The sequence below is a fragment of the Rosa chinensis genome, chromosome 7 (genome assembly GCF_002994745.2).
Source record: "Rosa chinensis cultivar Old Blush chromosome 7, RchiOBHm-V2, whole genome shotgun sequence".
NCBI lineage: Eukaryota > Viridiplantae > Streptophyta > Magnoliopsida > Rosales > Rosaceae > Rosa > Rosa chinensis.
In genome coordinates, this window is record NC_037094.1 from 60,059,459 (window position 1) to 60,073,147 (window position 13,689).

Below are 13,689 nucleotides of genomic sequence, written 5' to 3' on the forward strand. Positions count from 1 at the left end.
TTCATTAATCTACAGTCACTCCCGTTACAGTAGGATCTTGGCTTCTAGCTTCTGAAAGCAGGGGTCAGGCAGCTTCTATTTTTCGAGAGAAGCCGCAGTGGCTTTTGAAATAAGCTGAGTCGGGTTACCAAACGCATTGTCAGCATAGTCATCTTGTGCTTATAAGCGGGAGAGCTAAAACCCCCCACCCCAAACATAGCCTTAAACCACTAGAAAAGAAAGAGTGGTTGACCCTGATACGAAGGAGTAGTTGGAGGAGGTTGTTGCGGCATGTGTTTAAGAATTGTAAAAGGTGGTGGTGAAATCGATTGTGGTTGTGTTCCACCTACATTCTTGTGACCATCCAGCTCATACTATTATGGATTGGACTTAAGACGCAAACACCTAACAGTAACAGGCTACCACTGATTCACTTCCTCTCCAAAACAATGGATTCGCCGCCGCCGTCAACGCCTGAAAAAGAAAGAGAAAATTACACAGTAGCACCTGACCAAATATATAAACACAGAAAACCCACCTTCAATTTATTTTATACAAATAAGGACACAAGCTCAGGTCCAAAACCAAATGTAACTGGGCCTGGCTTCGAATTATGTTACAAAATGACTAAAATGTTCAGTTTTTATTAAAATTTACGCTTATGCCACTGCCACAATCCAACGACCTAAGCCTGAAATCCCAAAACACAAAACGCGAAAAAGCCCAAACGTGAATTTCTCTCTAGCGACGGATCTGGCTTGAAGCAGTAGCACTGCAAAATCTCCAGTAGCACTCAGCTTGATTCCGGAATCGACCTGCGCCTCTGACTCCAATCTGAATCGCGCCGGCGGCGACGGATCTAGCTTGAATCTCCGAAGCAGTAGCACTGCAAAAAAATCTCCAGTAGCACTCAAATTGATTCCGGAATCGACCTTCGCCTCTTATTCTAATCTGAATCGCGCCGGCGACGACGATGCGCTCACCATTCACGAAGACGACGGCGACGATCTGATGGGCTTCGTGACCGTGAATTCCGGTCAGTACCGCTTTTCTAATTTTGAGTTTCTTGGGGTTTTCGCTTAATTATCTGAGTATTGTAAGATTAGTTATTTCTTGGAAATGAATCGAAGTTAATTTGACAATTTACTGGCACCGACTTGAGAAAATTTTCTGGATTCCTTTCAGTTAGGGTTTAAAGATTTCTGGTCTAATTGTTGTTTTCATAGTTGACGCTAGTTTCAGTTGGTTCTTAGATGTGGAAATCACTATGGCTAATTATACAATTGACTGACATAACCTTGAAAATTTTCAGAAAACGTTAAGGATTGTGCCGTTTGAAGCAGTAGCACTCAGTTTGGAGTGTGGGGAAGCAGTAGCACTCAGTTTGGAGTGTGGGGAAGCAGTAGCACTCAATTTGGAGTGTTGGGAAGCAGTAGCACTCAGGGGAAGCAGTAGCACTCAGTTTGGAGTGTGGAGAAGCAGTAGCACTCAGTTTGGAGTGTGGGGAAGCAGTAGCACTCAGTTTGGAGTGTTGGGAAGCAGTAGCACTCAGGGGAAGCAGTAGCACTCAGTCAGAAACCCTAAAATCTCTGACGGATCCAAAACGCACTGCAAGAGATCCGAAGCAGTAGCACTCTGCTTGAATCTGGCTCCAATGGAGGTTGATAAGGTAAGCTCTTACTCAAATTTTGCTGCCTTAATTTATGTGTCTTCGAAAGTAGCAGTAGAATCGATTGAAATCAGTTCTTGAAATAATGGATTATAAAGAATCAAAGCTTTAGTACAAACTAGTCACAGGATTTTGCTTCAGTTTTTGTAATATTGTTTCATTGGGCTGCCGTTGATTTGTTGTCCTTGGATGTTTAATTTCTGCAGTGCATTATTGCTACTGTGCTACTGTGTTAAATTGAAGTTTGTTTCTGCTGTTCATTATTGCTATGTGCTACTGTGTTAAATTGAAGTTTGTTTCTGTTGTTCATTATTGCTATGTGCTACTGTGTTTATTTGAAGTTTATTTCTGCTGTTCATTATTGCTATGTGCTACTGTGTTAAATTGAAGTTTGTTTCTGCAGTGCATTATTGCTATGTGCTACTGTGTTTATTTGAAGTTTATTTCTGCAGTGCATTATTGCTACTGTGCTACTGTGTTAAATTGAAGTTTGTTTCTGCTGTTCATTATTGCTATGTGCTACTGTGTTAAATTGAAGTTTATTTCTGCTGTTCATTATTGCTATGTGCTACTGTGTTTATTTGAAGTTTATTTCTGCTGTTCATTATTGCTATGTGCTACTGTGTTAAATTGAAGTTTGTTTCTGCAGTGCATTATTGCTATGTGCTACTGTGTTTATTTGAAGTTTATTTCTGCAGTGCGTTATTGCTATGTGCTACTGTGTTTATTTGAAGTTTGTTTCTGCTGTTCATTATTGCTATGTGCTACTGTGTTAAATTGAAGTTTGTTTCTGCTGTTTATTATTGCTATGTGCTACTGTGTTTATTTGAAGTTTATTTCTGCTGTTTATTATTGCTATGTGCTACTGTGTTCAATTGAAGTTTCTTTGTGCAGTTTATTTTATGTGCTACTGTGTGCAGTTTCTTGTATTTGTGAAATTTATTTGAAGGTTTTGGTTTTTTGTTAATCAAAGGTTTTGTAGTTTACTTTGTTTATAATTCAAATTGGCTACTCTGTGTAGGTGCAAAAGGGTGATGATACAAGGAATAATCACACAAAACCAGTGAGAAGAAAAGCTCTGGCATGTAGGATAAAGTTTCCAAGCACTAGAGTAAAGAGACAAAAGCATAAAGAAGTGGAACAAGATAGGGAAGAAGAGGAGGATGAAGAAAATGAGGAAGCTGAGGATGAAAAAGACAAAGAAGAACAAGACGGGGTAGAACCGGATAATGAAGAAGAGGAGGAAGAAGAAAAGAATGATGGAGCAAGGAACAGTGGCAAAGACCAGAAACAATCATATTGCCAATACAGGTGCAATATGATTGCCTTCCATGATGTGCTTCATAAAGTGTATGAGCAGCTCAATCGTGAAGAAAAGATGAGATTGAAAGCTGAGTTGAAGAAGACGCCATTTTGGAACTTGATTGAAGCTTATGACAAGGGATTGATGACTAAGAACACAACTGCAAAATCAGATCGAGAGATGCATAGGTTAGTGCAATGCTACAAGCCGGCTTTGAAGAAATTTAAGTTTGGAAACAAGTTGGCAGAAATAAGTGTATCGGATGTGCACTACATTTTGGGTTTGCCAAACCAAAAATCAGCTCTCACGGTGCCAAACCCAATAGATGATCCTAAGAAGCCGACTGATCATCCTCTTGTTCAAAGGTTCTTTGCAAATGACCGAAGGATAAAAAAAGCAAGAATCATGAGCTGTATTGATGAGCAGTTAAGGGAAAAAGCTCCTGGGTGGATAGAGAACATGACAAAGTTGCTGCTACTGCATCTGTTCATCACACTACTGTTTGCAAGCTCGGGGTCTACCTTAGGATGGAGCTTTGTGAAATGCATCACTGATATTGAGACAATGAGGAGATATAACTGGGCAAGAGCTGTTAGAGACTATTTGTTATTGTGTTTGCAAGCTGCCACAACGGGAAAAGCAAGGCAAATCAGTGGGTGTGTAGCATTAATCCCGGTAAGTCACTACTGCTACTGCTACTCCTATTGCTACTGTATAGTTAAATTATGTGTTACTTATATCTGTTTTGTTTTTGTTATAGTATTGGATATGCGAGAGGAGTACTATGCTTGTTGAAATTAAAGGCAGAGAAGCAATGACTCCAGGGTGCGTCAAGTGGAGTCTCCCTCAATTCACAAAAGAATTGCAGAAAATGCAAGTTGATGACATAGAGGTGATGGATACGCTACTGTCTGCTACTATATATGGTTATGATACTGTGCAATATACTACTAACTTGAAAAATATTTTATTGCAGATTGATAATGCAGTTGCCGACAACAATAGAAGCAAACATGGCAAGGAAAACAGTGACGATGACTTTGAGAACCCTCCATCAAAGCATGCTGCTACTGCACAGGCAAAGGGGCAGAAAAGACAAAGAGAAGAAAAGAAGGCCACAGTAGCTGCCAAAAAACCAGCCAAAAAGCGGGTGGCCGAAAAGAGAGCAAAAAGTAAAGAAAATAAGATCTCGAATGAGGGTGCTACTGCACCAGCTGAAAAGGAAAAACGTAGAAATGAAGAAGAGACAGCTGATAATGAATCAGAAGGTTTCGAAGATGAACATGAAGACATGACATTAAGAGATTGGGTAACTACAATGAAAAATTACATTTATAGCAGCTACGTGTACATTTTTACTAAAATCATCTTTGCTTTGTTTTTTAGGTGGATATGAACAGCATGAATTTTGCGAAAAAGATTGACGAGAATAAAGGAGAGGAAGGAATGCAAACAAAAACCACAAGTGGAGTAAATGTCAATGACATGGATTTGGGTGCAACTGAGGAAGAAGAGGTAAATAAATTTAAGTTTCTCGGTTTATGCAGATTTCTTTTGGTCTACTTCACTTTGGATCTTTACCTTGTTTTGATGTAATTTGATTGGTAATAATGTGATACTGCATTATTTTCTAATTTTTTTGAATTATCATTTTCTTTTGGTTAAGGATGCTGCGGATGGTATTAGAGATGACTTTAGCTTTGACACTGGATTTGGGGGGCAGGAAAATGAAACAAACTTTGTCGATCAGGATCGGGATGGAACTGAAGGAGCAGAACCAGATCAAATGCAAAGGAATGAAAAAGCTGCTACTGAGGTCGATCATGATCGGCATGGAACTGACGGAGGAGAACCAGATCAAATGGAAAGGAATGAAAAAGCTGCTATTGAGGTCGATCAGGATCGGGATGGAACTGAAGGAGGAGAACCAGATCGAATGGAAAGGAATGAAAGAGCTGCCACTGAGGCTGATGATGTTGAAAGGAATAGAAAAGCTGCTACTGAGGCTGATGATGTTGAAAGGAACAGAAAAGCTGCTACTGAGGCCGATGCAAATTTTATGGATCAAACCCTGAAAAGTATTATAGAAGAGATTGTGAATGAAGCTACAAGGAAAGAAAAAGCTGCTACTGAGGCCAATGAAGCTGCAAGGAAAGAAAAAGCTGCTACTGAGGCTGGTGCAAATATTGCTGATCAAATCTTGCACAACATTGTAGAAGAGATTGTGAATGAAGAGTACAAGAGCAGGTATGATTTGCATTTATATGGTATGATTGTGAATGAACAGATTTGTATGTATCTCTATTATTTTATTTTTAAGCTTATTTTTTTGTTTTACACCGTGTGCATTTATATTGATTCATGTTGTGTGGATTGCAATGCTGGTTGTTTTGATGTTGGAATATAGAAAGTTCATAATTGGGTGAGGTTGTATGCTACTGTGTGCAGGAATGATCCAGTTTGGTTCGATGAATGGGAAGCCTTGTTGCAAAGTGAGTACGATGAATTTGGCTATCCAAGCACTGATGAAGAGCAGATCAATACAGTGGAGCATTGGCAAGATGTAGCAATGCTGAAACAAGATATGGCGGGAAGTGCTATCGAGAGCTGCAAAAGGAAGCAAGCTTATATAGAGAGATTGTGGGATGAAAAAGAAGAAGTGTCAAAAAAATACAAAAAGTTGAAGACAAAGTTGAAGAAGAAGCAAGAAGAGCTTAGAAAATGGAGAAACAAATGCAAACAACTAATGATGATAGTGCAAAGGGTAGAAAAAGATGAAGAGGCCAATGAAGATGTTGCTGCTACTGCTGCTCCTGCTGCTCCTCCTGCTGCTGCTGTTCCCGCTCATGCTACTGCTCCTGCTACTGTTCCTTCTCATTCTACTGCTCCTGCTGCTGTTCCTGCTCATGCTACTGCTCCATCAAATGAACCAAGGACACGATCAGCGATAAAGAGAATCAAAGAAAGAACCGATCGGAAAGAGAAGCAACTAGAAGGTTTTGAGGTGCAGAAACCATCGAAGAAACAGAGGAAGAAGAGCAATTAAAGGACTTAACAAACATATTAGTAGTCTATTTTGGTGCACCAATCGTATGGGATTCGGTGTTAAGTCAGTCATCCAAATTAGTATATATTTGTAGATTTGGTGTTGGTATATATTTGTATATATTTTCATTTTTTGTGTATAATCGTATGGGATTCGGTGTTAGTATATATTTTCATGTGCAGAAGATAGGGATATGTTTGTAGATTTGCTATTGCCTATCATTTTTTGATCTTTCAACAAGTAGGATGGGAAGGGGATCAAACCTTAAAAGGTTGAAATTGATTCAGATTTTCTAAGCCAAACCAAAATTTAATGTTAGGTTGGTGTGATATTTTCTTGGGGAATTGTAATGTTGGAAGGCATTTGATTGTGGTTTTCGGGTTTGGTGACCAAACATAAAATGAAAAAGATTGAATATATACGGAGGCAGAAGATCGAACATAAAACAAGGCAGCGTGCCGCTGCACCGCCAACAGGCCCTGCTACTACACAAACACTTCGCTACTACACCTGTTTAGGAGGGAACATAAACAAATCTGCTACTTCATTGCTGGAAACCAAAAATATCAATCACTGAAATTAAACTTTTTTCTGTAATTTGCTACAACGAAACAATGTCATATGCTACTGTTGAATAAGCTATTGCTTGAAAACGATCATCCATGACCATTTATCCCCATAATACTCAGTTCCTCATGACATAGAAACTTCTCAAAAACTCAAAAAATTAATCTGAGGCACTGCTACTATATAAAATTGCAGTGCGAACATATATGAATCAAAAAATTGCATGTCATATTGTTGAATCATGCCATCTGCTACTGTTGAATCAATCTGCTACTGCTGAATCATGTTATGTGCTATTGCTGAATCATGTCATATTGTTGAATCATGCCATCTGCTGCTACTGTTGAATCAATTTGCTACTGCTGAATCATGTCATGTGCTACTGTTACTGTTGAATGTGCTACTGTCTCAGATCGCCACATTGCATGACCTGCGATTGTGGTGGCCAAGTTGATCACACCGTGTGCATTTCACTGGTCTGGACTCTTCCCCAAACGACTTGATCCTCCTTGTCCGTGGTCTTCCGGGAGGTTTTCGAGTCTTGGGAGGCTGCAAAGCTGAATCACCAAAACTACTAGGATTGGGCTTATCAAGATCCGGGACTGGAAAAATAGGAAGATCATGAGCACTTCTATAGAATGAGGTCTTCCAGTAATCTTCAATGTAACGGTAAGGGATACGGTTCGCCTTCTGCATTACTTGAACTGCATGAGAACATGGGAAGCACCTAAACTGCCACCAAGCACAAGAACACTCCCTCTCAACCAAGTTCACCATGACATTGCTATCCTCTGTACAAACTTCAAAAATATCATTAGTAGACTGGCTAACTCTCCAATTTCTCCCTGTTTCTATCCTTTTCGACAACTTTTTCTCAAGCTTAGGACATAGCACACTCCTCCAAGTAGAAGATTGAACCTTCCTTTCACAAAAAATCTCCATAACTCTCACACGAATGCCTTCAAGCAACTGAGGCAGCGGCATGCATCTCTCATCCTTGACCATGTTGTTGAAGCTCTCTGCCAAAGAATTACTCATTTCACCATATCTTTTAGCAGGGAAGCAAGCAATAGCATAGTTTTCGGGTGGCAAGTTAGCAAGAAAGGACTGACCCTGCCCACGACTTTGCTTCCTAAATTCTTCCAACTTTTCATTGAAGATATCTAAAGTCCTAGCATATGCAGCTTGTGTAAACAATCTCACAATGTGTTCCTTAAAAGTAGAACCATAGGAACTTGGATACCTGCCATTCAAATTGTCCTTTAGATGCTTGATACAGTAGGAGTGAGGCGCATTTGGAAACACCTCTTTCACACCATCCAAAAGACCAGCTCCACGGTCTGTCATGAATACAATAGTCCGGTAGTCGCTCGCCAAGATTATTGCCAAATGTTCAAGGAACCACCTCCAATTCTCTTTACTTTCAGCATCAACAATGGCAAAGGCAAATGGGAAAACATCTGGAAAACAAAAAACAAAAACAAAAGCAAGAATAAATAAGACAAAAAAAGGATCGAATATAAGAACTGCTACTGCTTTAAAATGCTACTGATACTGTTACTGCTACTGCTACTGCTATTGCCATTAAAGAAATTCAACTTGACAATAGGAAAGCATGCAAAACAAACTCACATCCGATCATCATGTGAAGATCACAAGAAAACACAATAAGGGCTGCTACTGCCAGGTTCTCATAAATTACACTAAAAATTCACATTTAATCAAAATTTACATATGCTGCTACTACATGGACAAAACAAAAAAAAAATCATAAAAGAAAACTCACTTTAGAAGAAGTTTGCATACCTTTGTTCCCTGTTTTAGCACAAGCACCCAATAGCATCCCCTTATACTTGTTTTTAATAAAAGTCCCATCAAGGAACAACATAGGTCGACAATATTTGAAGCCGTTTATGCAAGCCCCATAAGATATAAACAATCGACGAAAACGATTATCAAGAGAGTCAAGAATGCAATATGAACCGGGGTTAGTTCTCTTTAATGTGTCAATATACCAAGGCAATAGAGAATACCCAAATGCTTCACTACCATGTAACATCTTATTAGCAGCCTCTTTGCCCCTATATGCCATGTGATAAGGAATATCAAACCCATAATCATGCTTGAAATGCTTGACAATATCCTTGGGCTTAATTAAAGGATCGGATCTGACTTTATCAGCCATAATAGTGGAAATAACTTTGGATCCTAACCTCTTATGATTTTGATGCCGGACAACACCAACACAAGAATGATTATTCACCAACTTTATTATATGGAAATAACCACTAGCCTTGTTTAAGGAAGCATAAACATACCATTCACACCCATCGGAATCTTTCTTGGCACAAGTAGCACTAACACCGCACTTGTCATTCTTAACATAGTTAAACTCAAACCCCTTCTCAACTGCAAACTTGCACAACTTATCCCGAAATTCGACGGCACCACCAATGAAAACTTGACCAATCTTATATATATTGTCATTCCAATCACTAGACATATACTTCCTTTTAGACTTGTTGCTCACAAAATTTCCAATTATCATGTTGTTGTCATCCTCAAGGTTTGAATCATCACTACTAGCATGATCTTCATCAACAAGTTCAGGGATATTAACAATAGCAGTATCCACAGTAGCAGCAATTTCCTGTTTATCGACACACATCTTGGAACAAGCTCCAACATTAAGAACATGTATATCTATAAAGGGAAAATTTAGCAGTTGGAAGATATCCAACATGATCAAAATATCATCGTCACACTCTAAGTAGCAATTGGGGCAATCGTTAAGTGCATATCTAAAAACAAATTGACCATCCTTGAGGTTTCGAAACCTTGAGGAAATTTTGGCACACAAATTTTCATACGTGGTGCTTGATGACAACGGTAAAAGAATAGTCTCTGTCCCATATGTAAATCTTCCAAATGTTGACTTTGACATACTATAAAACACATGTAGAAAACTATTATTAATGTTATATACTGCTACTGCACAACCTGAAAGCCAAAATATTAGAACAGCTACTATGATAATAGTAAAACTAAACATCACATCAAACTCTGCTACTGCTCTACAAGATATCAAACCTCAAATATACAATAATCAACCACCTGCTACTGCTATTACACAAATTCAAACACCTGCTACTGCTCTACTACAATCATAACACAATTATAAACCATCAGACACTAAAATCACAATACTCCAATTATAAACCAACTCAGACCTCAAACTTCAGGATTGAATATCATAGCCTCGAAGTATATTCCCGTTCCAATTATAGGTAAAAAATCAACAGACAAATTCAAAATAGAAAAGTAAAAAGAAAAAAGAAGAATCAAATTCAACCTAAAACGAGTTCAATAATTCAAAACGAAACAAATTGAACCAAAACTAGAAGAAATTCACAAAAAATTGGATGAAACAGTAGATGATCAAAATCTTGGAAAGCATGAAATTGACACAGAAGCATGAATTTGAAGCAAGAAGACATGAAGAATCAAAAAACTTACATGGAAATTCGATCGCTTTCAATAGGAGAAGAGAAATTGGAAAGCTTCCATGGACGGGTTCTCTCACTGCGTTTCAAATTAAAGAATAAGAAGAAGAAGCTGTCGCTGACGAAGGAGAAAGATAGAGAGAGAGAGAGAGAGGGTCTCTGTAGCAGTAAGGGAATATATTCCCAAAAAAATAAGTTAAGGGCAAATAAGTAATTAACCTTATAACAGGTGGCAAGTGGAGATCAACTTGTCCTTATTTGTAAGATTTTGTCCTTGGATGTTTAATTTCATCTTTTAAGGATGTATCTGTCAAACAATATTCTGTCAATAACTTAGATGTAATTTGTTAAAAAAGAAAAGGCGTCTCCTCTCAAACTCAGCAGAGACTCCGTCAAAATCAAGCAGCGACGGACGCCTAACAAAGTGTTCCACACCACAGCGGGCGACTTCAGGTCCATGGTCCAAAGCTTGACCGGCCGCCATTCGGTCCCCGCCGATCTCCCTCCGGGTGGGAGTCTGACGAGCTCTTTATCGGATCAGATCAACAGATCAGGTGACGATGACATGATGGAAACAATTGTTGACGATATGGAAGGTGTTCAGTCTTGGTCGGCGCCGCCCACTCGAGCTGTATTATTCTCTCCGGTGACCTCTTGTGACGAATCGCAGACATTTGATGAGTTAGATAAACTTCCGAAGAAAATCATGGAATTCTCTTCTTCTAGTTCAGATTTCTTTTCATCTCCTCCGGTTTCTCAACGGTTCGAACCGTACGATGGTTTATGGCACGGCGGTGACAATTCCTGGTTTTCTTCTCACGTTCCGCAACAACAAGGTACGAGTTGTACTTGTATGTGTTTCCAGTAGATGTATTGATATATGATAAAAGTGAAGAATATTCCGAAAAATGAAAATATGAATGGATTGCAGTAGCCAGTAGCAGAGAAATGGATTTGGTTGCTACTGCGGTTGAACATCTATCATTCTCTGAAACTACTTGTCAAAAAGAGCATAACCTTTTGCTGGATTTCTGACCAGAAACAGTTATTTCTGCAGATATAGAACACAAGAGTTTACCTGAACAGTTAAAGATGTATTTCTTTCTTTTTCCATCAGTTTATGAGTTTAGAAAAGATGAGTTGGTTCAAATGTGGATGGCGGAAGGCTTTATTGAAGAGAGCCAAACAGAGAGAATGGAGGACACTGGTAATGCTTATTTCAATTCTTTACACAAGATAGGCTTTCTTGTGCCCTCTAGATGTGATACCAGGGTGGATTTTGATTCGGTATTTTCGGTACCCGCCTATAATCCAGGCAACTTATTGTATAAAGTAAATCCTGTCAAGCTCTCAGAGTTGGTAAACACAACTGCGCTGGTGGATTATTTTGCAGCCGTGGATGGTAATTTAGATGGAGCCTTGGAAACGACACAGCATTTGTCTTTGAATTGTAAGGAAATTAGTGATATGACTTTTGGGATTCTCAAAAATTTTAAGCGTCTGCGCACCCTCCTACTCCTGTCTGGCCATGGGTCTTCCATCAAACATGTTCCTCGTGACTTGTTTTTGAGCTTAAAGGATTTGAGAACACTAAATTTGAGTCGAACACTTGTTTCAGAAGTGCCAAGTTCCATTCGAAATGTAAAATCATTACGATAGTTGGATCTCTCCAATACTCCCATCACACAGTTGCCAGAGTCAATAGATTCTCTTCACCATGTGCAGACAATAAAACTTAGAGGTTGTGCACACTTCCTTCAGTTGCCAAAGGGCACGAAGAAGCTTATCAATCTACGACATATTGATTTGGATATCATTAGGCAATTGTGGGCCATGCCTCCATACATTGGAAACTTAACCAACCTTCAGACTCTGTCAGCATTTCTGGTTGGTCGAGAGGAGGGGTGCCGTATTGGAGAGCTTAAGAATTTGAATAATCTTAGAGGAGTACTTCGCATTTCAAGGCTTGAAAATGTATCAGATAAGGAAGAGGCTGAGGAAGCTGCTTTGATCGACAAGAAGTACCTCCAAAGGCTAGAGCTCCGGTGGAGTAATGTGTTCACTGAGAAAATAGAGGAACAAGAGAAAATCCTTGAATGTCTTCAACCCCATGCTGGCCTTAAAGAGTTACACATACAGCACTATGCTGGGTCAACACTTCCAACTTGGATAAGCAATCCATCTTTTGTTGAACTTCTTGTTCTCACTCTCTACAGATGTACTAATTGTCAACTTCTCCCGTCCATTGGGCAGTTACGAATGCTCAAATCACTTTCTATTATAGAGATGAATGGGGTGAAAGAAATCAATCATCAATTTTTCACCCCATTCATCAAAAGATGAATGGGGTGAAAGAAAACAAAATTGACTCTGCCAAATTTTTTAGAATAATTTTTCTTGCCAGCATAAGGTAAATTTAGCCCACCTCAAATTTAATTCCTGGTTCCGTGCCTGAAATCGGAGATGGCCGGTGACGTGGGTATGTTCAAGTTCCTGAAGCCCAAGAGTCGTCCTCACCCCGTGGATATCCAAGCCGCTGCCTTGTGGGGTGTCGCTGCCGGCACCACCGCTCTTTGGGTCGTCCAGCCATTCAACTGGATAAAGAAGACCTTTTTTGAGACTCCAGAACCAGAAAAGTGAAGTAATTTGAAGCGTTATGGTAAAACTTTTTGGTTCTGTTTGTGGTATAAGATTGCCACTGCAATACTCTTTTTTATGAGACTACATTTTCAGAGTTCATGGGAATAATTATGAATTTTTGTACTGGTATTCGCGGTTAATCACATACCATGATGTCTCTCAAAAAAAAAAATCACATACCATGATGGCCTTTCTTTGAACTAAAAAAAAATGATTGTATTAGCAGTAGGCTTACGTGCATTAGGGGTCATCATGGGTTCTGGCTAGAGCCGGCCCTACCCTAAATTTTAGGGCTTAGGGTCGGGTCGAGCCGGCCCGGGTCTAGTCAAAGTCAACAAAATTTAGGGTCAGGTAGGGTTGGGTTGGGGCTTAAATATGCTAACCCTTACCTGTCCGAAAGGCCCGAGCCACTAGGGCTGAAAGGGCCGAGTCGGGCTGGCCCTCCTAATAAGGCCAAATAGGGCCGAAATGGGCCTTAATTTGTTTAACAAAAAGAAATATATTACTTTTATTTTTTTATCTCAAACTGTGGTTCAATGGTTATATAGGTAATACAAGACTCATTATTTTTTGTTAATCATCATATTTAATATATATATATATATATATTAGAATTAACTTATAAGTTATAAGATTTATAAATATTAGTTAAGATGGTTGGTTATATTCAATTAACTATCTCTCTAAATCTCCCAAAATTAATTGTTGTTTAACAAAGGAAACAAAAATTAAAGAAAATAAAGCTTAGGAAATCAATTCCAAAAAATAGATAAGTTATATGTTATAGACTAAAAAGAAACATATTTAAAAAATAGAAAATTATTAGGGCTTAATTGGGTGGACTTAAATGGCCGGGCTGGGCTTGACCCTAACGGGCTCAAACGGACCGGGCAGTAGGGTAGGGCCGGGCTTCATTTGCATCCTTACCCTACCATATTTGAGAAAGGGCAGAACCGGCCCGCCCTAATGCAAGGGCCGGGCG

General features: G+C 39.2%; 2 protein-coding genes across 2 annotated transcripts; one reads left to right on the forward strand and one right to left on the reverse strand.

Moving 5' to 3' along the window:
- Positions 1-1,467: 1,467 nt before the first annotated feature.
- On the forward strand, positions 1,468-6,256 carry LOC112178301 (actin cytoskeleton-regulatory complex protein pan1-like). The gene is made up of 8 exons (XM_024316461.2): positions 1,468-1,648; positions 2,670-3,626; positions 3,712-3,843; positions 3,928-4,260; positions 4,338-4,466; positions 4,618-5,198; positions 5,400-6,081; positions 6,164-6,256. The coding sequence occupies exons 1-7, from the start codon at positions 1,634-1,636 to the stop codon at positions 5,995-5,997; spliced, it is 2,745 nt and encodes a 914-aa protein (XP_024172229.1). The 5' UTR covers positions 1,468-1,633; the 3' UTR covers positions 5,998-6,081; positions 6,164-6,256.
- A 305-nt stretch (positions 6,257-6,561) lies between these two features.
- LOC112178302 lies at positions 6,562-10,171 on the reverse strand. Its single transcript, XM_024316462.2, has 3 exons — positions 10,081-10,171; positions 8,371-9,509; positions 6,562-8,024 (listed from the first exon to the last, which is right to left on the reverse strand). The coding sequence occupies exons 2-3, from the start codon at positions 9,506-9,508 to the stop codon at positions 6,973-6,975; spliced, it is 2,190 nt and encodes a 729-aa protein (XP_024172230.1). The 5' UTR covers position 9,509; positions 10,081-10,171; the 3' UTR covers positions 6,562-6,972.
- Between the last annotated feature and the right edge of the window lie 3,518 nt (positions 10,172-13,689).